Source organism: Rhamphochromis sp. 'chilingali' (assembly GCF_963969265.1).
Source record: "Rhamphochromis sp. 'chilingali' genome assembly, chromosome: 2".
NCBI classification, from domain to species: domain Eukaryota; kingdom Metazoa; phylum Chordata; class Actinopteri; order Cichliformes; family Cichlidae; genus Rhamphochromis; species Rhamphochromis sp. 'chilingali'.
The window spans coordinates 42,899,843-42,922,325 of NC_137930.1; the positions used below are offsets into that span (position 1 = coordinate 42,899,843).

A 22,483-nucleotide genomic window follows, 5' to 3' on the forward strand; every position below is an offset into this window, starting at 1 on the left:
GTTTTTTCAAATTTTCAAACTTTTCCAACATCTCGTTCTGTGTATCTGTATGTTCCTGTCTCTGCACTGGAATATCATTAAAAAGTTGGTCAAAGCTGACTCGATCATATACATCTGTCTTCAACCCAGCTTCAGCGGACACAAAGCCAGATTACAAAATGTGATTTTGTCACACAACACATGATGTGATGTCAAAATTGATGTGCGACACAGGCAATATAGCAAGCATAATAGCCCCATTATGCTCTTCCTGAGGTGGAGGATTGTAGAGTTGGCAGCTTCAATACTAGCTGGTGGCTACCCAGTTAGAATTTTAAATCTATGTTGCGAATCTTTGTGCTTTTGGATACACTGATCACTTATTTTTGATCAGATGAGTGTGATGCAGCCTTTCTAAGTTTTACACACACATTTTCACTCTTATGGATGCATTGGGGGCAACTCAGCGTTCACAATCTTCACTCGAGATACTTCAGTATGTGGACTGGAGGACTATTGCATTTTTTATGATATTAGGAATTACAGCCATTTTTATACAGTTCACTACTTTCTTAGCTTCAAAAGTAACTGGACAAGTTAAAGGTAAAGTAACAAGGTCTTTCCCTAAAACTTGTTAGAATACTTCGTGGTCATTCCATTTAAAATAAAATGCTTAAAGGCTTTCTTATTAAGTAGGACAGATTTTAATAAGAGCCTCAGTCAATGACCCAGCAAATTACTTCATGAACTGGATCCAGAAGGATGGAATTTACAAGATTGATCTTCCTGGTCTGGCACAGTACAGCAGATTTAATTGGATTAGATTGGCCTCGTCTACCAAACAGTGACTGTTCACTTTTACAGCTTAAGCAGACTAAAGTAAATATTAATCAGCAAGAAAGGATGCTGATGTAAAGCTGACTGCTACGCCCCAACCTCTGACAAAGGACCTTTGCTGTGAGGGAATAGTGTTAGTGCCTGCAATGCCAATTTTATTTCCTGACATATCAAAATGTATTGTAGTGCTACATAGAGAATTAAGGAAAATGATAAAAACACAAAAACATCAATTAAAAACATCTTCAAAACACTAAAAACAAAAACAATCAACTATAATACAATAAAAATAAGGTCATAACATCATACACATAGTAATAAAGTCAATATCTCAAGACAAAAATTATAACTGTGTTTTAAGATGACTTTTAAAGATGGGCAACACAAGTTATTGTTGTGCAAAAGCAATTTATTTATTGCCCCTTGTAACTTAGGGGCAGCAATAGAGAACGCTTTGTACACTCTGAGGTTCTGCTTAGATTTCTGTATATGTACTGGTCAGATGACCTAAGAGCTTGGACAAGAGTGTCAGGCTAAAGCAGCTCGAAGGTAAGGTGGGGCAAGAGCTGCTCAATTTTACATGTTCTTGTCAAAAGACACTCAGTGAGACTTTGAACAAAAGTAAGACGGAAGACTGGCTAACTTCAATATAAAGTGGATTACAGTAATCCAGCCCAGACATCATAAAAGAGGATTCAACTTTGCCAGCCGCCTTAAATGAAAGAAGCTAGATTTAACTACTGCACTGTTTGGTCGAGCCAGGTTTTGCTTTGTTGCATGTTTAAAGTTTGAAGGGACCAAACCAGAACACAAACTGATATCAATAATGGCAATAACCAACTGCACTAAACTATACAGAGCCTCTGAGAGATGAAGAGGAACAACATCATGGGGAGAACCCGAAGGCTCAATATGTTGAATTACATTCTATATGAACGCCGGATTCACAGGTTCAAACTGGTTAAAAATAACAGACCAAGAGACAGAGACAGTTGGGTCAGAATCAGGAGCCTATATGAGAGCCATTGTGGCGGCAGCCTGATCAATAAAGTGCAAATATCAAACATCAAGCTTTAAAAAAGACAGACTGTGAGGCACTAAGAATGGAGTTGATAACTTGGATCAGAGTCAGAATCAGAATCAGAGAGACTTTATTTATCCCCAAGGGGCAATTAGGATACAATAATGCTTGATAAGCTATCTCTTATAGCCTCTGTAACAGTGTTCAGATAGTGTTCCTCCCCTCACCCTCAACCCCCACTGCCCCTCCCTGACTCTGGTTCTACTGGGGGGTTCTTCCTGTTTCTTCCCAATCTCATCAAGCACTCACCCCTGTTCAGCACTCAGCCATGTGTGGTTAAAAAAAAAAAGGAAAGAAAGAAAGAAACTACATTTAATGGGAGCCCCCCCAAAATCTCTAAGGATAAAGGTTTTGATTCCCTGGCAACTAGCAAATAAATAAATAATTAATTAAATGTGTCATTAATTAGATAACATTAGAAATAAATAAATATATTTTATTTAATGAAGTGAATTTGCATTTAGATGAAATGAATGGGCATTTAATTCATTATTGAACTATTTATTTAATTAACAAATTCAAATGTTAATTAATTAATGAAACATTTAATTATTTAATGGCGTATTTAATTAAATCATTTTGTCACTCCTGTTCCTCCATTACACACGAGCACAGATTGTGCTGCAGGAAGGAAGAGCAAGACAGGACGTATGTGTCGCACCACCCCGTACTTTTTTAAAATATTATTTATTTTTGCTAAAATATGCAAGTCTATTAAATAAATGTGTTCTCTGGCTCTGGTATGAATTAAATGCTTACATTTGTAAGCCAACTAGCCCCATTATGCATTTCTTTGATAAGTAGCAGAAAATGTAAGTATAAAAAAATCTATATATTTATTATCATTTATAACAACTCATTTAAGATTGTGATAAGCGGAAGAATTTATTTTGAAAACCGGAAATTCATCAAAAAGCTAGCAAGCTAACAGGTAGCCGGTAGATGTTTTCCTGTTCAGGTCTTGCCGTAGCTTGTCTTTACCGTGTTAAATTTATACCGTCTCTGCAGCAGGCTAGATCTGTCACTTTAAAGGCTGTAACGTTACCCAACCTTGTGCTGGTGCTCAGCTGCCGGTACAGAGCCCCTCTGCCCGGTGTCGCCCTGCACAGAAGGCACTACTCCAGAAACAGACAAATGCCCAAAAAGGTAAGAGCGGTTATTCCACTTTTGTGTATATAGATTTTTTTTTTTTAACTTCATTTTCTCATTGATATGAGTCAATTAAAGTAAAGTAAGTACTTCTTTCAACCATCTTTTTGATGGACATTGTTTATGCTAAAGGTCCAAACAGTTTGATTTGAATTTTAAGGAGTTTAAAGATTGAGTGCAGGGCTTCTTCGTTTGTTGCGACCTTTGTTATTAAGTGTGCCAGTGCAACAGCATTGTCACAATATCTTCTTCTTCTTATTATTAGTATTATTAGTAGTATTATTAGTATTAGTCGTAGTATTCAACCCTTACAAAAGTAGGTTTTGTTTTTTGTTTTTACTAATTCATGAACAGACAAATACCCAAAAAGGTAGAACAGCTCCCATATTTAGGATGAAAAGAAGAAGAACATGCTGTCTATTGTCTGTCTGTTGAACATGTATATTGGAACTGTGTCCTTATAATACACACTGGAGAAGTGAAAAATGTGTATTTTGTACTTGGGAAGTTGCTGCTGCTGCTCCCACAGAATACTTCTTATACAACTTCTAGTTTTCACGTGGTAAGCTTTTCTCTGAGATTGAATTTCTAGTCTTCTATCCTTTCTGTTTCTCTACCTGATGCAGACAGCAGGGGTTTTCACTCCTCTTCATTTTACTGTCTTTAGTCGCCATAGAAACACTTCTCCACAGCTGTGTGGTGATAGCACACTTACTCCACTTACTCCAGATTAGAATGGAATTTCTGAGTTTCCAGTCCCAACAGCTAGAATTACCAACTCTGAAAGAAGGAGCAGCTCCACCAACCCCGTGTTACTGATCCAATGTGGCAGTAGTGAACGTAAACAGTAGTAAAAGTGTAAAACTTGAAATCTGTTACAAGATTGATGGGGAAACCTGCAGTCAGCTCAGACTGAAGAAGTCACTTGGATGAGTTATGAAATGTTTCTCCCACTGAAAACGCTACGTCCAGATGAACAGAATCCACTTTTTTGGATTTCTGTACCTGGATGATTCAGCATGCATCAAGACTGGCAAATAATGAAGCTAGAAGATGGTGGTGTGTTATAGTCTTTTGTAATGTTCCTAACAGGATATTTAAATGCAATGTCTGGTATCAGCTGCATGAGAGACTTGGATAATGTCACTACTATAAAAACACTTGTGAACAAACTCCCCTATAAGCTTAGAAAGCTCATATGATCTGCAGGAAAAATCAAAAAGGAAGGTTGAAGATTTTGTCAAGTGTGTTACTTATGGTGTAAGCTATTTCTAGATTCCCAATTGTTTTACTGTAAGATGACTTAAAGGTAGAAAATGAATGTAAAGAGCCAGTAATGTTTGACTTAAGCTCTTTTGTGCTGTTAAACCAGGTGAAAGAACAGCTGGCAGGTTGTGGAGGAGCGGCCGTAGCAGAAGCCTGTGGTCCAGTAACCAAAGACAAAAGTGGTGCTGTAACCATAAGAGTTCATGCAAAGCCCGGCTCCAAACACAGCAGCATCACAGGTGTTTGTATAACAGAATTGTTGATATGAACAAAGTGAAACACAAATCACACTGCTATCTCTTCTGCCATGCTTTCAGAAGTTTCTACAGAGGCAGTAAGTGTTGCCATCTCAGCACCACCTACAGATGGAGAGGCCAATGCTGAGCTTATTCGCTACCTGGCTGAGGTTCTGGGCCTGAAGAAAAGTCACGTGTGTCTGGACAAGGTTGCTGAAACTTATAAGTGGAATCTTGGTGCAATCTCAGTACACATTTGAGTATTTCTGTATACATTGACATTTGTCACTAAGCATTTCTCACTTAATATTTACTTAAACCGTCACTCATGTACATATCTCACTACATACAGTGGTGTGAAAAAGTGTTTGCCCCCTTCCTGATTTCTTAGTGTTTTGCATATTTGTCACACTTAAATGTTTCAGATGATCAAACACATTTTAATATTAGACAAAGACAACCTAAGTACATACAAAATGTAGTTTTTAAATGGTGATTTAATTGATTAATGGAGAAAGGTTTGTCATGTGTGGAAAAAGTAATTTAAACTATTTAAATGATGACTTAGCTGTGATTTTGAAAGCTGAGTTCAGTTTCACTAAACAGACTCAGGCCTGATTAATGGCAGACCTGTTGAATTAAGAAATCAACTAAATGGAACCTGTTTGACAAAATGAAGCAGGCTAAAGGATCTCAAAAAGCAACACATCATGCTATGATCTAAAGAAACACCTGAGACACAAAGTCACTGACATATATCAGGAAAGGGTTACAAAGCCACTTCTAAGGCTTTGGGACTCCAGTGAACAACAGTGACAGCCATTATACACAAATGGCGAAAACATGAAACAGTGGTGAAGCTTCCTAGGAGTGGCCAGCCTACCAAAATTACTCCAAGAGCACATCGACAACACAAAAGAACTCAGAATAACATTAAAGAACTGCAGGCTCAGGTCAGTGTTCATTGTTCAACAGTAAGAAAGAGACTGTGCAAAAATGGCATCCATGGGAGTGTTCAAAGAAAAAAATACCACTGACCAAAGAGAACACAAAGGCTTATCTCACCTTAGCCAGAAAACATCTTGATGATCCTGAGGACTTTTGGGAAAATATTCTGTGGACTGATGACACAAAGGGTAAACATTTTGGAAGGTGTGCATCCCATGACATCTGACATCAGACTGACACATCATTTCAGAAAAGGAACATCATACCAGCAGTAAAATATGGTGGTGGTAGTGGGATAGTCTGGGGCTGTTTTGCTGCCTCAGGACTCCTCCAATGTGACTGAATTACAAAAATACTGCAAAGATGAGTGGGCCAAAACCCCTCCACAGCGCCGTAAGACACTCATTGCCAGTTACCACAAACGCTCGATTGCAGTTGTTGCTGTTAAGGGAGTTGTTGATAAAGTTGTTGCTGCACCAGTTATTAGGTTTAGGGAGAAATCACTGCACTTTGTGTTTACTTGTTATGTTTTTCTAATATTTAGATTTGTTTGATGATCTGAAACATTTAAGTGTGACAAGCATACAAAAAATAGCAAATCAGGAAGGGCAAAAACACTTTTTACACCACAGTATTCACATTCTATACTGCATTGAGTATGTGTAAGCAGCTGTAAGCAGGCAGCAGTAGATGGCACTGTGTCACTGTTACTGTCTGTTGGGGGCTTCACTGCAGAGATTGCATGTTGTGGGTATGGTAGGGTTTGAAGAACGAGCTCGATAGTGGTCGTAACACTAAACAGCCATTACTGTAGTGTGACTTGTCCTATGCACTGAGAATTTTAAATGGTGTCAGCTCCAGGGGTGTAAATTAACTTTGTACCCAAAAGTACACATGTGTACTTTGAAAATGTAAATGTATTACACAATATATGTTTTATATAGATACCTTATTATTAGATCTAAATATGCAGCAGGGACCATATAGAGGAGTGACACTGACTTTGTTTTTTGTGCTCCTAAACCTTTAAGCTGCCAAATTGGGCCAAATTGTCATTGTCATTCATTCTGTGGCTTCATGATGGTGCACTGTCACAGTAAGAAGGTTCTTTTTTTAGGGTGAGCAAAGTTTTATCCCATTGTATCATATATCGTTTAAGTCCTTTCGTCTGTATTTTTTAGGGGTCCAGGTCCAGAGACAAAGTCATCAAAGTGGACTCTTCTCTCAGTCCAGAGGAGGTGTTGAGGAAGCTCAGACAGGCTGTAGGCTGACAAGAGGGATGTCAGTTTCCAGCAGTCATCCAAACTTACCTGGATCTGTGTTTAAAGTAATTGTCCCTACAACTAATAAACTAATAGCTGGTTGTGCCACCTTTGACAGCAGGAACTGCTAACCAAGTTTGGGATACATGGGAATGAGTCATTTACAATTTGCTGTGCGAAATTTTGGAATGACATGAACAGCCTGTTTAAGGTTATGCCAAAGTGAGTTTTCCCTTGGAGCTCTACCATGGATGCTATTTTTGTGTAGTCTCCTATAGGTGTTTCATGAAGGGGAGGGGGTGGGTGTTCTGTATGAAGTAGGCAAAAGCGGAATAAAAATGAAAATTTTGAAACCACTGTATCTTTTATAAACAGAAATTAATTCTCCCAATCAATATAGCAGTTATTAGCAAGCAATAGAAAGAATGCAAATTGAATTTTAGTAAAATAAATGTCAAGATGATCATCAACAAAATCTTTTTTCCCCCAACTTAAATCATTTAACTCAAATGTATTATGTGTTACGTCCACCAGCTACAATATAGGATGTTCAGCCCAGTTTTGAATGTTAACAGTGGTTAACATTTAATTCAATTCATACAAAGTTCTCACACACACACACACACACACACAGGACTGAAAGACAGCACAGAGGCACTAATCATGGCAGCACACGAGCTCTGAGCACAAGATCCATAGAGGCTGGGGTCTACCACACCAGGCAAGACCCCAGGTGCAGGCTGCGTAAAGATGCGTAAAGGGTGCAAGATGCTAGCAGGCAGGGCATACAAACTGACGGACAAACTGGTGATGGCTAACTGGGCATAGTAGTGGACAAGCAGAAGAATATGGGCATGTTAATGTGTAGCAAAACCGAATAACAGCAACATCAGGAAGAAGGAACACGAGAAGCTGGAGAAGTACCAAGGGTTTACAGAAGAGCTCAAGAAGATGTGGAGGGTGAAGGTAACAGTGGTCCCAGTGGTAATCAGCACTCGGTGCAGTGACCCCCCAGCTAGGCGAGTGGCAGACCTCAGGACCAACATCTGAAATCTCTGTCCAAAAGAGCGCGGTCCTAGGAACAGCAAAGAGACTGCACAGAAACCTCAAGCTCTCAGGCCTCTGGTGGAGGACCCGAGCTTGAGGGATAGAAGACCACCCACAGGGGTGTGTGTAGGGAACAAGCCATCTAGCTCCTGAGCCACAGGTACCACATAAATGCAGGAATTTATGTTCTATACATTTTGAAGTCATTAACCATGGGTCTGTAAAGGACTCTTTAAAGGTTTCAATATAACAACATAAAATCAAATTTAAAAAGCCCAAACAATGAAACACTCCAAGACTGTCCTGTGACGCAATGTGAGCTACCATATTTTCAGGTTTGAGAACACACTGTCATGCACATCCACGTGGATAGTCCCTGGAGAAACAAGAACAAAAATCTCATTAGCATCAAGTCAAGTCAAGTCAACTTTATTTGTCAATTCTGCCACATGTACAGGACATACACAGAATAGAAATTGCGTTACTCTCAAACCCTAGTGATTAGAAAAATGCAAATAAAATAATTAAAAAGTAAAAATTTAAATAAATACAATACAATTTTACGTATAACAAAAAAAAAGCTATGCAATATACATTATTCAAGTAAGAAGGCATAGTGGTGCAAAATAGGCAAATAGTGCAAATGGGGATTTAGTAGTGTACGGTAAGAGATCAGCCACAGAATCAGGAGTACAGTGAATTAGCACTGCAGTAATGATCCTTGCTTTGTTCTAGTTAAAACTGAAATGCTTCAAAGAGATGGCACCACTGCTGAATGTGAGCTGACATCAAAGCATGGCAAGATAATGATTTCGTATCAAACATCACAGCTCTTATGAAGCTCTATCATCAAAACGCTGACTTATTTTATATTCCAGCTCCGCAAGCAACATTTCTGCTTCTTGATGACTGTTAAATGAAGTTTATCTTCTCAGACACTGAGATCATTATATAAGAAATACCTTGTGCAGGGCTAAAGGGAGTTTGTTTTCAAGTTGGACTAAATCACACTTCACTTTCATGCTGTTTTCTGCTAACTGAAGTCACTTTTCGTGGGTTGTCTCCTCTGCTGAGCCTGGATCAGCAGCTTTATATCTGCATTTGAGTCCCACTGAAGCTCATGTCAGCCTAACGGAGGTTTCAAACGCTGCATTAAGCCTCTGCTGACTGGACGAGCATTTTCCCTCCTAAATTCAAGAGATTCATAAACTTAAATCCCCCTTCCCTTCACACTGTATGCTGGAAGATCTCTGTGGTCAATTTTTGAAGATTATAGTCTATCAAAAGTGCTTTCTGCAAAATCAGATCAAGTGGTTATAAGCAAACACACAGTAATCACTCAAAGTTCTGGATAAACTGTGAAGTACAACTTCAGTAATCCTGCTGATATTTATTTAGACCGCTTTACACCTATTGATCTCTCTGAGGTAGAGATAGTTTTCAAATCATCAACATGTCTATTGGATACTATCCCTGCAAGACTTACTATGTTTAGTAACAGGTTACATACCACAAAGTGGCTGGAATTCTGAAATTACAGAATTACTTAAAAAGTTTTTACTTAATTTAGCTTCCTTAGCTAACTATAGATCTCTAAACTAACTTTGATTTCAAAAGTTCTCGAAGGAGTTGTAAATCAGCTGTGTGATCATTTGCAGAGGAAAGATTTATTTGAAGAATTTCAGTATTTAGATTACATCATAGGACAGGAATAGCACCACTGATTGTTACTAATGATCTAATGATCTACAGTGTATGACAATAAAGTCTTCTCTGTGCGTATCCTGCTAGACTTCAGAATTTAATTTATCTGACAGATTCTTGAAAAAAAGGTCATCTCACTGCTGTGTAGATAATGCCCTAATACACTGCAGGTATGTCTTAAAGATGTAAAGTCTTGAATACAGTGTAATTTTTCCTTTTAAATTGGGGCAAAACTGAGGTTATTGTATTTGGCCCTAAAAGTACAAGACAAAATTGTGTTTGACTAGATGCTTCGTGTGGAAGGTATTACCTTAGGCTCGAGTAATACTGTGAGGAATCTTGGAGTCATTTTCGACCTGGACTCAGTTAAACAAATGTCTAGGAATGCCTTCTTTCATCATATTTTTTCTGCAACAAATCAAGATTAGAAATATCCTATTTCAGAGTGATACCAAAAAGTAGTTCATGCTTTTGTTACTTCTAGGCTGAACTACCATAATTCCTTATTAACTGATTCCAAAGATTCCCTAAGAAGTCTTCACTGGATCCAAAACACAGCAGTTTTTACTAACTGGTAGGAAAAAAAAGATCATATGCAAATTACCATCCTATTATCATTAATCTAAAAGAGCACTTCTCTCCCAGACTGCAGGCTTATTTGTGGTTCCTAGAGTTTCTCAAAGGTGAACCTGTACCATTATTTAGTTTAGCTGCTATAGGCTGAGGCTGCTGGCGGGAGTTAACGTGATGCACTAAACATTTCTTCTCCGCTTCCCTCTTTTTTCTTTTCCTTCACTGCTATTTTCTTCAATGCCATGTGCCAATGGAGTGCAGAGCAGATACTTGAACTCTACTCCCACAGAGATCAATTATTCTGTCAATAGTATTACATCTATTATATCACGACATTGGTTGTCCGATCCCTTTGTGTACTCTTCCCACACTAAGGGTAATTATGGAGTTCCACAGGGTTTTGTGCTAAGACCAAATTTGTTTACAACATACATGCTTCCCTTAGGCAGTATCATCCGAAGGTATAGCATCCATCCATAAACTGCAGAGATGTCATAACAACATAAGACCTGCATAAGCTCTAATTTTCCAATTAAACTAAGATAAAACTGAGGTTGTTGTACTCAGACATAAAAATCTTAGAAAAATGGCATCTGGAACGTGTGCCAAAAGCCAAAACAACACCAGAAAACACTGCTGGCTAGTAGATATAATATCACTTTTGGTGTGCAAACATGACAATGGCAAGTATAAACTGCAATTGATGTTTCAATTATTGGATGTTATCAAGCTTTGTCTAATCTCTGAAGTTTATTTGTTGTCTCTTTGTGGTCCTCTCTTAACACTTCTCTTTCCCCTCATCCCCAAGTTGCAAGAGACTATTGCTAGTTGGTGTTGCCAGGAGAAAGCTTCTTCTCTCTCAAAAAACCATAGCAACATGGGTTAGGATTGCAAATCAGTTAAAACAGCTCTTACCTCATTCTCATAGTGGTGGAAGGATGTTGAATTGAACTTGCTTTGCAGCACGTCTGTTGTAGATCTGTAAGTGTGTGATTGGGATCATTGTCCTATTGCATGACCCAATGTCGGCCAAGCTTTTTCTGTCGGACAAGAGGCCTAGCATTTCACTGTAAAATGCTTTGGTATACAGAAGAGTTCATAGTCGAGTAACAATGTGTTGCAATGGCTCAGTCATAGTCCAGACCAAGCCTAAATGAACTGAAGCAACATTTTAAAGAAGAGTGGGCCATAAATTACTCCACAATGATGTGCGAGACTGATGAAGTCATACAGAAAATCACATTTACCAGCAATACTTCAGGTTATTGTTGCTAAAGGTGGTCATGCAAGTTATTGAATCTTAGCTACTTAGCTTTGCACACACTGCTTCTGCTTTTTTGTTTCGTTTTTGCAAAATGAATAATAACATGGTATCATGGTGTCAACTTATTGTTCATCTGAAGCTTTATTTATTTAATTTTAAGACTTTGGCCCTAAACTTGGAAAGCGGTTTAGCTAACAAAATGTTTTCATGCTGAATAAGGAAAACTTTAGGTTTTCCATTCAAGAAAGAGAGTTAACGTCAACTCTAAATGAGTTACTGTGACATAACAGACTGTGCAGAGGTAGGAAGTCAGGAGATACAAATCCTCGAAAAAGTAGGGGACTTTTTTTTTTTTTGAAAGAGGTTTACTGCTCATGTTTCATGAGATGTCTTGGATGTTTTTCATCCTCTATAATGACAGTAAACTGTTTTTATACTAAACTTGGTTGTATGACAACTTAGATGGTTTATACTAGACAGTATGAATTTAGTGTAATGGTGGAATTCAGTGAATGAATAAGCATCAATTAAAAATCTTACTAATCTCTGCTACATTTTATGTAACCTAGCTATAACCATAAACACCACAGCCACTGTGCACCAGTCCAACTCACTGTTCTTTACTGTAAATCCATCTCACAGTACAGCAAACAAACCATTTTATCCTGCACTAGCCTGCAGAATATTGTCATGCAACCTTTAAATAACACAGTTTTGCCTCAGTTTGTTTTGCAGCAGGTTTCACAATATGCATAAATATAACTTCATAACATATATATAGATCCAATATCTGATTTTAAAAAAGATCATATTGCATGTAAGGTTTACATTCCCAGTTTATTAAATACCACTGAGCAGCCCTTACCTTTTACTCTAACCTCCCTTCATCCTCTACTGTCTGTCTTTCTTATCTTCTCATCTCTGAGTGAACTGAGCTCTCTTTCTTTTCTCTCCCTGTGAAATACAGCAGCTAAGCCTTCAGCTAGCAAACACACAAACAGTTTGTGCTGTTTGTTGCATTTGGGTTGCATTTGCCACTTAAAAAAAATGTTACTCCCTTTATGGTTGCTGAGTAGGGCTATACTGAAGTACCACACTATGATGCTATAAATTATGCATAAATTAATACTAACGGCACTCCAAAAATCTATAGTCTCCATCTTTATAATGCTGTGACTTTGTGGACAGTTTCCTTGCATAGCAAACATTTACTGTAGATTACTTTAGCAATCATTGTTCAAATAAAAATGATCTCTATAAAGCTTTACACACAGAACAAACTCATCAAGGATCAATCATTTGTTTTGTTGTTTTTGGTCACACAGATGGAAAAATGACAGTTGAAGTTGGATTTTGGAAACAATCTGTTCTGTCTGGTGTTGGACTGTCTTTGTTTTTTTGCATTTTTTGCACATTGTATTCTATGTAGTCCTGTGTTGATTGTCTGTTATATGTCATTTGTTGCACCATGGTCTTGGAGGAATGCTGTGTCGTTTCACTGTGTACTGTACCACTGCACATGGTTGGGATGGCAATAAAGCCATTGACTTGACATTTAAGTGAAGATGAGACTGAAAAGATTTGAAACATGAAGGCTTGAAAACGTATATAATGAAAGCTAATCAAAATGACTCTTTCCTGCCCTCCTGTTTAAATATCATGGTAGGCATTGACATATATTATATTAAAAAATATTACTTGGTCCACTAGATTACTCATTGCCATGGTGAATTGTTTGTGACAAGTTGATTGAATTTACTCTGATCAGCTCTTCTGAAACTGAAAATGCCAATCTCAGAGTTAACCAACTCAGAATTAATTTTTTAACTCTGTTTGTTGAACATGCCTCCTGGAATAGGGCGCTTTGATTTTTAAAAAATATATATTTTGATATATAAAACCATATACTTTCTTTTTAGTTTCTAGATTTAATGCTTCCTTCCAAGTTTTAGAAAATGACAATTTCACCATCAAAGCCTCAAGTGTTGCCTTCAGATTGCAACAGGTCAGTCATAGACAGCAATTAAAAGATCACTTTCTGCACAGAGAATGATAAAAGTTATTTGGCTTAACTACGGGTGATGGAGCTGCTGTTTCTTGAGAGGATTAGAGGAAAATTGAGGAGATTAAGGGATGATAATGATGCCCAACTCTGATCTATTCTGTGGGATTATGGAAATGAAGCGGTTTAAGATGTTTCCTTTCAGCTCAGCCTCATTTTTTTACTCTTCATTTTCTTCCAGATAGTTCTTGCAGCCTTATTTTCATTACAAGTGACACAACAGACTCAACACCGCATTTACTACTTAATGAAAACTTGAAAGCAGCGAGGTTCTAAGGGGTAGGTGGGTGTAAATGAGAGGCCAACTATAATTTGGCCATTTGGCTCTCAACAAAATTTAGTGGTGGGTACCTGTTACCAAACCTCTACCTCCCAACTAAATCAACTTTGGCAGCTTGGGTTCAAGTTTCCTTTACTACAGTCAGACTGTCTAAGCAGTACTATGTACATGAAAAATAAAATGCAAGGGAAGTTGGAGGCTTGATGTGGTGCTAAAACAAGATTGTCATTAATTAATTAATTAATTTAAAAAATCAGTGACCTGCAGCTATAAACCCTATATGCAACTGAAGTAGTTCAATTTGATACTATCAGTGTTAACCTACTGCAAAAAAGTTAGGAGCACTGTGATGCATCACTTTTTCTTTAAACACTGTGCAAGCATTTAGCAACAGAGGAGACCAACTGCTGTAATTGACTTTTTTTATTTTTTTTAATTCTTGCCTGATACATACATAGGCACTTGCCCCGCGATGGATGGATGGATGGATGGTATATACAACAAAGTGGGAGAAGAAGAGTCAAATGGCAATGAGTATTAGACCCAAAAGGTTGATTCTGTTCATCTGGACGTAGCTTTTCCAATGAGAGAAATGTTTTGTCATTCATCCTAATGAATGACAAAACATTTAACATTTTGTCATTCATGAGTGGGCTACGTCCAGATGAACAGAATCGACCTTTTGAGATTTACTTCCCTGGATGATTGAGCATGAATCAAGGCAATGAGCATTAGAGGGGCTCAACCACTCGCAGAAGAAAAATATATGAATGAAAAGATGCAAACTGCATCCTGTTATATTTTCTCTTCTGTCTACAGTAAAAGCCAACAGCTTTCATCCTCATTTTCACTACCACTCAGCAGGATTTCTGGGCAGCTGACATAGACGGGATATAGTTGTTTATGTCTTTATCATGAGCCCATAAGCAGACAGTCACACACTGAATCATGGCCTGGAGCAAGTGGAACAACATGGCAGGTTTTAAACCTCTTACTTCATTCCTCTCTGCAGGTTTATTTATAGTCATCTGCTTCCTTAAGCATCTAAAATGTCCTGAAGCAGCTGACATAACACACACTTTAATACCAATACTGTTTATTTTTTAAAGTCTCTATTTTTTGTGTGCCCAGCGCTGACTTACTAGCAGCAAAATGCTCTTAGTCCGACACTAAAGCCTTGCTGACAGCGGGAGGATTTGATGCTGCGGCTTGCACTCAGCAGACAACAATCCAATCAGTTTCTGGTTGGTAATCAAAACTCTATGAATCTGCAACTAAACAGTACTTGCTATCAAATGCTACCATGGCTTTGTTTATGAACAGGGAAGCATCTTGAGGTGACTGTTGTTGTGACTTGGTGCTATGTAAATAAAATGCAGTTGTACTGTGGGTTTGTAAGTGGGTTTGTTAGCTTATTTTGGGGCTCCTACTTTATCTATTCCATGCAAACCTGCTGTTGAAAGCTGTTGTTATGGGAGATATATCTTTCTAGTCCCTATCCCTACTTTCACTGCAGTATTTTATATCACCACATTTTTCTAAGATCTTTAGGGCTGAGTACAGTAGTCTCTGTTTTATCTGCATTTAGAAGCCGGAATTTAAAGGTCATCCAGGTATTTATGTCTATTAGACATTCCTGCAGTTTGACTAATTGGAAAACATTCTAGGTTTTGGCAACTCTATTCTGAAAAACCTGAAGCTAGAGACACAAGCAACCCCAAATCATTGTTGATTGTCTTCCAGAGGAGACACTGAAGGAACTCTGAAACACTGCCAGGGATAACGTACGGTTGCACTGTAACCTTGGTTCTCTGACTGAGAGACTATCTCTCCACTCCGTTACATATTCCATATGTATGGGGTAACTCTTTAAGACACCCTGTGAAGAGACAGTGCAACCGAAACCCCAGCGTGAAAGTGTACAAAATGAACAATGTACAAATGTACATATCAAGGGCATAGATTTGGTTTTGGCATTGGTGGGGACGGCTGATTCAACCACCGAACCCTGCCCTGTTTCTTTTTTTTTTTCCTTTTTGTCTTTGCTTCTTGATAATAAAAAAAAGGAGAAATATACTTGCCTACATATGATATTCTACATGCTTTTAAACCATTTAAAATAACAATTCATAGTTTTATATCTGAATTATATAATGTTAAATTACAAAATACATGCAGTCACACATGTGCACCACCAAGTCATCATCCAATTTCACCTGTGATCTTGTATCACCATTACTCTCTGAGCTTTGTGTTGGTTCTTCTGTCACCTGACAAATAGGACATACATGACAATAAGAATAAAATGTGGAGCTGCTTCAGTGTTTCTGTCAAATTGTGCAGATCTTGACTCGTCAGTAATGTTTGTAGGGTGAGTGCATTGTTAGAACAATTTGTGCAAACTGCACTACAACGTGGAATATTTGCAAAATAATGACTAACTCGTGATATTTTGTCTCAAAAATTAACCCTATGAATATGTCAGTACCATTAGGATGAAATTATTGTTTCACCAACATTTTAACGTTAGACATATAATTCTAACAGCCTCTGTAAACTAATATCCTGGCTTGCTCGAGGCTGCCGTTTTCTCTGACAGTTTCAATCAAAATTAGAAATGCTACTCTGGGAGACTGAGATAACGAGTGCTGCCTGTTGTGCTGTTAGTTTCCCAAACACGTTATTCATGGTTACATACAATTTTAGACTGATGTGGGCCAAAGCCTAGCATAGCCTGTAACGTTATTATGACGGACACATTTTATGAGTGAACTTGACTTTACAGGTTTCTTTGAAAAATACTTTCTTATGTCCAGGTTCTTCCTTTTGTCGTGGTCTGGGTGGTTTTCCACAGCATCAGCTCCTCCCCACTGGGTGGAGTCTTTGTTGTTCCTCACCTGATGGCAATCATACCAGCAGTATTTATGACCGGCGCACTCAACTGGTCTTCGCCAGATTATCTGCCAACTTTAGTCAGTTCTCGGCCTCACGTCCGTTCCTTGGTGACTAATCGTGTGTATTAACCGTATCTCTGTTTTTTTCGTCAGCCTCTGAAAACCACCTACCAAGCTCTCCTGGATACCAGTTTGCTGCCACCGGTAATCCCTCTCCGTTTTGGAGCTGCCATTTTCTCCTGCCTGCCTCCCTGCCTTGCATGCAGCACCCACCTGGACCTCTCCTGCCTCCCCCCTCCACGCAACCCCCACCTGCAAGCTTGTAAGACAGCTCAGTGTACTATTTTTTAGATTCACTCGCAACCCTCTGTGGGATTCCCCTGACTGCTCTGTCCTCTGTTTCAGTGCCCGGGCCCGCCACAGTTTTCCCTGCCCAGTACCTGCACCCAGTTATCCCTGCCATCTAGTTTTCACCACAGTATTTTTCTCTCGCCTCAGACATCTAGTTTATGTTCATTGATTCTAGTCTGCACTTTCTGTTAGCCTCTGAGCATTGTAAAAATAAAGTCTCTTTTCGTTACACCTCACCCCTGGCCTCCGGTTTTGAATCTGCGCTTGAGTCCATCCCATGTCCACGGGCCACTGCGCCTGACACCTTTGTGCTGCCATCCTCCTCTCCTCCTTGCAGGTCCTCGCAGCGCAGGCTTGCCGCTGCTAACACTAAACAGAGCTCACTGAAAGGCCCAGCCAATCACATTGGCCATTTTTGTCACATGAGGTAGGACTCCGGTAGAGAACGTAACTCTTTCTGCACCGCTGGGTGAATGAGACGTTGACAGATTGTTTTTTTGTTTTTTTTAATTGGTTTTGCTTTTCTTTACTCGAAGAGATCAAATTATTGGTGGGGACATGCCCCTTCCGTCCATGCCAAATCTACGCCCTTGGTACATATGTACACACCACCCTGGTCAAGGCCCCGCCAGATGCAAAGGCCGAGCTGGAGGGAGGAGGCATCAGTCTGCCAGACGCAAGACTGGCCTGAGTGACTCCCACAAGACACAAGGTCCACACCTAAACAGCCGCTCATGGTCAGCCTGCAAGACACTAGGCCAAGCGAACAGACAAAGGCTACCTCAGAGGGGCACCCACCACCTCCTCCCCAAAAGAGGGGCTGGCTGCCACATTCAAGCGGTAAAACCTATTAAAGGTGGTAGCCGAGGACCATGATTCCGCCACACCAATGGTAGAGAGAGAGGAGCCCCTCAACAAGAGGTGGCCACCCCATGGGATGAGTGGGCCCGCACTCCTGAGAGAAGGGGAACCCCTGCAGTGGCATAAACCTGCCGGGTTTAAAAGACTGCTTATTTTAGTTAATACTTTGATCTGAAATAAGATTAGTCTTTATCAATCAATTACGTCCCACATGTGTTTAAGGTGGTAGTAATTAAACCAGTATGTAAAAAGCCATCACTTGACCCATCTGTCTTAACTGTAGGTCAGCCTCCAATCTTCATTTTACTTTTAAAAATTCGTGAAAGAGTAGTTGTAAAACAGCTATCTGATCATCCGCAGATGAAAATAGTTTATCTGAAGAGATGGAGTCATGTTTCAGAGCTCATCATTACAAATTACCTTTTTATGGCCTCTGACAGTGGACTGATTTTTCTGCTCCTTCTGCTAGACTTTAGTGCAGTATTCAATACTATTGACCACAATATGTTATTACAGAGATTAGAGCATGCCATAGATACTGAAATTACTACACTGGAGTGGTTTGAATCATATCTGTCTAACAGACTCCAATCCAATTCAAAATCATTCTGATTCGGCACTATATAAATAAAAATGAACTGAATTGAATTAACTACAAGTGCCTTAGTATCTCACAAGCCACTCGGAAACATGATAAAAATTCATGAAGGTTAGCCACGTCCAAATATCTAAAAGAAGTGCTGAGTGGTCAGCTGAAGTGCAGGAATATGATCCAAGCCATCAACGCATACGCCCTACCTGTCATCTGATACCCAGCAGGAGTGATAAACTGGTTACAGGAGTAGACAGATACCACTGATGTCAAGACACAAACACTACTCACATTGAACTGAGACCTCCACCCTCAGTCCAGCATCCTGAAAGCAATTCATGATAACAAAAGGAGCAAAATTTTCACACAGGGCCAGGTGGGTTTAGACAGCTTGTTTCCTTTAATAAATGGCATTAATATTTAAAATAATTTTGTATGTGCTTGGGTTATCTTTGTCTAATATTCAAATTTGTTTGCAAATACTCACGTAATACCTAATATGCCATAATGAGATAGCTGTTCTTTTGTTTTTTGTTTTTTTGAAAAGATAAGATAAGATAAGATAACCTTTATTAGTCCCACACGTGGGAAATGACAACAACAAATAAAAAAATAAGGAAATGCAAAAAAAAGTAAGATGTCTTCATCAGTGATGTTTAGAAGTTCTTATAAATACTACATATTTCAGTGCTGTATTTTAATCTTCTTCTGATAAAAGCTGAAAGCAACAGGAGTGAACCAGTCAGGGTCTTTGCTACATTTTAGCCCATTGGGAGATGCTCCGCGTCATACCTGGAAGGGGCGGAGCTGTTTTTCTAAAGATCCCGCGCTGTGCCGAACATGCAGAGAGTGCGTGAGAAACGCCTGGAGGAAGTAAGAGGCAACTGCGACTGTTGGAAAATTCAACACTGCGCTTTCTTTGCTGTGTTTTTAAAATGTGGGCACGAGCTGTGTTGTGCGCGGTGCTACTATCTGCGCTGTGTCCAGCGGGGAAGACGGAAGCCGAGAGGGACGAGAGAGAAGTGCAGGACTACCACAACTCCAACAGACTGGTAAATCCGAGTGTGGAATATTTACAATATCTAATATTTTAATACACACACACATAAAGGTATTTTGTGATGAAAAGGGGGTTCATACGCTTTGCTTTAATAAAAGTTATATGTCTTTGGATACGATCTGAAATTTCTTCTGTTTAAGTATTTAACATATATACCTCTTCCAAATGTATGCTGGACAAACTTCTTATGCAGAACTGAACCTGTAGTATCAAAATAAAAGCACTCATTCTGTAGTGAAATCTCCATTAGTGTCAGCTTTTTTGATCAAATTTTGGAAACTGTAATAATAATAGGTGGCTAATGTTTTTCATTGCAACAATGAATTTGTAAAATGTAAATAAATTAGTAACTATTTGTTAATTGATGTATAACATTTCTGGTTGCATTATGAAGATTTGCTTATTTTTGTGTTTGACTGATTTGATTGCTCAGAGTTAAGAGGACATTTTCAGCATGAAAAGTATAAATGTATGAGGGTTGTGTTTTTTCATTCAATTAATCAAACAATAAATGAACATCAGATTAGTAAATAATGAAAATTAACCCAAAACATCTTCAGTTAATCTATTTATATTGGCACCAAACTCATAAAAGCTGTCAGGTTCCATGTTCTTCAGTGACACAGCGCAGCATGGTGATTTAAATTGGTTCAAATCTGATTCATCTCTTCTGTGAGTTTGCGCTTCAGCTTTCCCCAAAGCACAAAGATATGCATGTTAAATTAATTGGCTATTTGAAATTGGCAATTGATGTGAGATAGACAAAGTGCTTGAAGTGTATAGAAAAGTGTAAATCTCTATATGAATGTATGGAGGGGGGGGGGGGGATTTGTATGAATTTAGCAGATTATTAAAAAGCTGTTACTGTATTTCAAACCAGATGTCATATCGAACAGAAAAATGTAATCCTTTAGATCTGGCTGCCTAATTAGTCCACTCAATATCCTTTAGTTCCTATAACTGTACTGCTTCTAACTAAGGCAGTACAATTCTAAAAACATGAGCCATAAGACAAGTCAATAATGAGAAATATGTGGAATATCTTTTGCAAGAAATGCTGACAAGTGTCAAGCTGGAGACTTTTTTAATTCTTGTCTTCTTTTGCCTAAATTCAGTTAATACAATTGCTTATTGTTAGTTTTATTATTGACCAATTGATGTTTAAAGCCTTTGTCATAGATGGAGCAATGCTGTTGGACAGAAAATGACAGAATGGCTGGATGACAGTGACTGATGCACTAAAGTGTTCTCCTGTGTTTCCAGGCTTAATTTTGACCACACATTAGCTTCACGTCTGTTGTATTTTTGTTTTTCTCAGCTTGGTGCGCTGCATGAAGTGCTGGAGAGACTGCAAACCAAGAGAATTAATCCCTGGGAGAAGAAGTATGGACAGGTCCCCTCTGTGAGTCACTAACACTATACTCTGATTTAACACTTGTGACAAAAAATGTTTAAAACATTTATAATTTCTCTAAAAGTGTATAACATTCTAAACCTCAGTGCAAAGGTGCTCAAGAATAAAGGTATAACAAAAATGCAATGAAAAAAATCAAAAACAGCAACAGTGCACCAAAGCTGAAGCAGCATTTTACTGTTTTAATGATTAAAGGTATGATTCCCTCTAGAAAAGTGCTTTTCTCGGCATCAGAGATCGTCCTTGCTGTGCCTTTCTTTTTTTTTTCTGACAGCAGTTATGAATGACTTCTTTTGGACTGCAAGAAAGCATAAATTAGCAGAATGGTTGTGTTAACGTCTTAGTGATACTTTGTGAATTTTCATTCCATGAAGTCCAGAGTTTGATATTAAAAAGTTATTTGTGTTCACAGTGTGATCTTGGGGAATACTGTGCCATCAGGAAAGGATCTCGGATTGGGAAGATGTGCGACTGCCCCCGAGGAGCTTTCTGCAACTTCTTCCTCCTTAAGTGCTTATGAGCAAATTAAATCATGTCACAAAAGTTTATTTTAAATTGTAGATTTAACCTTTAGAATGGAATGAATCCTTTGTCAATTTTTATGTGAAAACATTTTTGTGCTGCATTAAAGGTGTTTTATCTTGCTTTTAAAAATGTTGTAGAGTTTTTTGTTTTTTTTTAAAATAAAGTACACAGACCTTCTCATAAGTTTTCATACATTGCAAGATGTGTATGTAAAATCCTGACTAATCAGGCAAAAGACAGGAACCCTGTTCAAGCTTGCAGTCCTTGTATCAACACACATATGTAGCATAAATGTAGCCTTTTGGGATCTGTGAGAAGTCATATTTCTTCTAGAGATGGACCGATCCGATATTACGTATCGGTATCGGTCCGATACTGACCTAAATGACTGGATCGGATATCGGAGAAAAATAAAAAAATGTAATCCGATCCATTAAATATCACGAAAGCACCTCACAAAACTTGCAACACGCCGTAACTCACCTCAGAACGTTAGCACGTCGGAGCAGTATGCATCACGAGATAGAGCGGCTGTGGCATGCGGGACCTGTCGGTGGTCTGGATAGCATTTGGAGCTTCGCTAGCAACCTGGCATTTCATCTCCGACAAAGTTATCCCCGAGAGAAGTAAAGCAAGTGTGTAAGTCCATCTCTGAATGTTTGTAAAGCACTCCTGCGTTAAGCTTAACGAGCGACTGCCTCTCGCTCTCCGGCTGCTACTTCAATCGTGAAACTGCTTAAATGATCAGCTGATCGGCTTTTCTGTCGCGAGTCCGTCTCTCTTGTTTGCTTTTGGCCCACTTTGCACCAGAAAGAGGAAACCAGCGGCTGAACAACAGCAGCACGTTTAAGCTTGATCAGCTGTTGTTAGAATTTATTTAATATTACTTTCTACACCAGGATCTTTTTCTATGTAGCTGACGCTGGTAACTGTGCAGGGGCGGATCTAGCAAAGTTTAGCCAGGGGGGCCGTAGGGCATTAACTGGGAAAAGGGGGCACAAAGACATACTTTTCTTTCTTATTCTCATTTAAAATGTCTAGCTTTTAATAAATAATTATCTGACACCCAAAGTTTTAATTTGATGTAAAATGAATAGA

At 38.8% G+C, this 22,483-nt stretch overlaps 2 protein-coding genes across 2 annotated transcripts; both read left to right on the forward strand.

Moving 5' to 3' along the window:
* Positions 1-2,800: 2,800 nt before the first annotated feature.
* On the forward strand, positions 2,801-7,111 carry cUnh15orf40 (chromosome Un C15orf40 homolog). The gene is made up of 4 exons (XM_080869327.1): positions 2,801-3,043; positions 4,419-4,551; positions 4,630-4,757; positions 6,678-7,111. The coding sequence occupies exons 1-4, from the start codon at positions 2,840-2,842 to the stop codon at positions 6,765-6,767; spliced, it is 555 nt and encodes a 184-aa protein (XP_080725453.1). The 5' UTR covers positions 2,801-2,839; the 3' UTR covers positions 6,768-7,111.
* Positions 7,112-19,201: 12,090 nt separating this feature from the next.
* Positions 19,202-21,527, forward strand: LOC308392098 (niq CART3-like). The gene is made up of 3 exons (XM_080874965.1): positions 19,202-19,438; positions 20,765-20,848; positions 21,273-21,527. Exons 1-3 carry the CDS (start codon positions 19,322-19,324, stop codon positions 21,378-21,380), a joined length of 309 nt encoding a protein of 102 aa, XP_080731091.1. The 5' UTR covers positions 19,202-19,321; the 3' UTR covers positions 21,381-21,527.
* The last annotated feature ends 956 nt before the right edge of the window (positions 21,528-22,483 follow it).

Bases quoted from the DNA above. Each gene is read 5' to 3' on its own strand.
- LOC308392098 (XM_080874965.1), top strand. From the start codon at position 19,322: ATGTGGGCACGAGCTGTGTTGTGCGCGGTGCTACTATCTGCGCTGTGT. The intron at 19,439-20,764 runs GTAAATCCGAGT...TGTTTTTCTCAG, and splicing joins ACCACAACTCCAACAGACTG to CTTGGTGCGCTGCATGAAGT. The intron at 20,849-21,272 runs GTGAGTCACTAA...TTGTGTTCACAG, and splicing joins AGTATGGACAGGTCCCCTCT to TGTGATCTTGGGGAATACTG.
- cUnh15orf40 (XM_080869327.1), top strand. From the start codon at position 2,840: ATGTTTTCCTGTTCAGGTCTTGCCGTAGCTTGTCTTTACCGTGTTAAA. The intron at 3,044-4,418 runs GTAAGAGCGGTT...CTGTTAAACCAG, and splicing joins ACAGACAAATGCCCAAAAAG to GTGAAAGAACAGCTGGCAGG. The intron at 4,758-6,677 runs GTTGCTGAAACT...TGTATTTTTTAG, and splicing joins GTCACGTGTGTCTGGACAAG to GGGTCCAGGTCCAGAGACAA.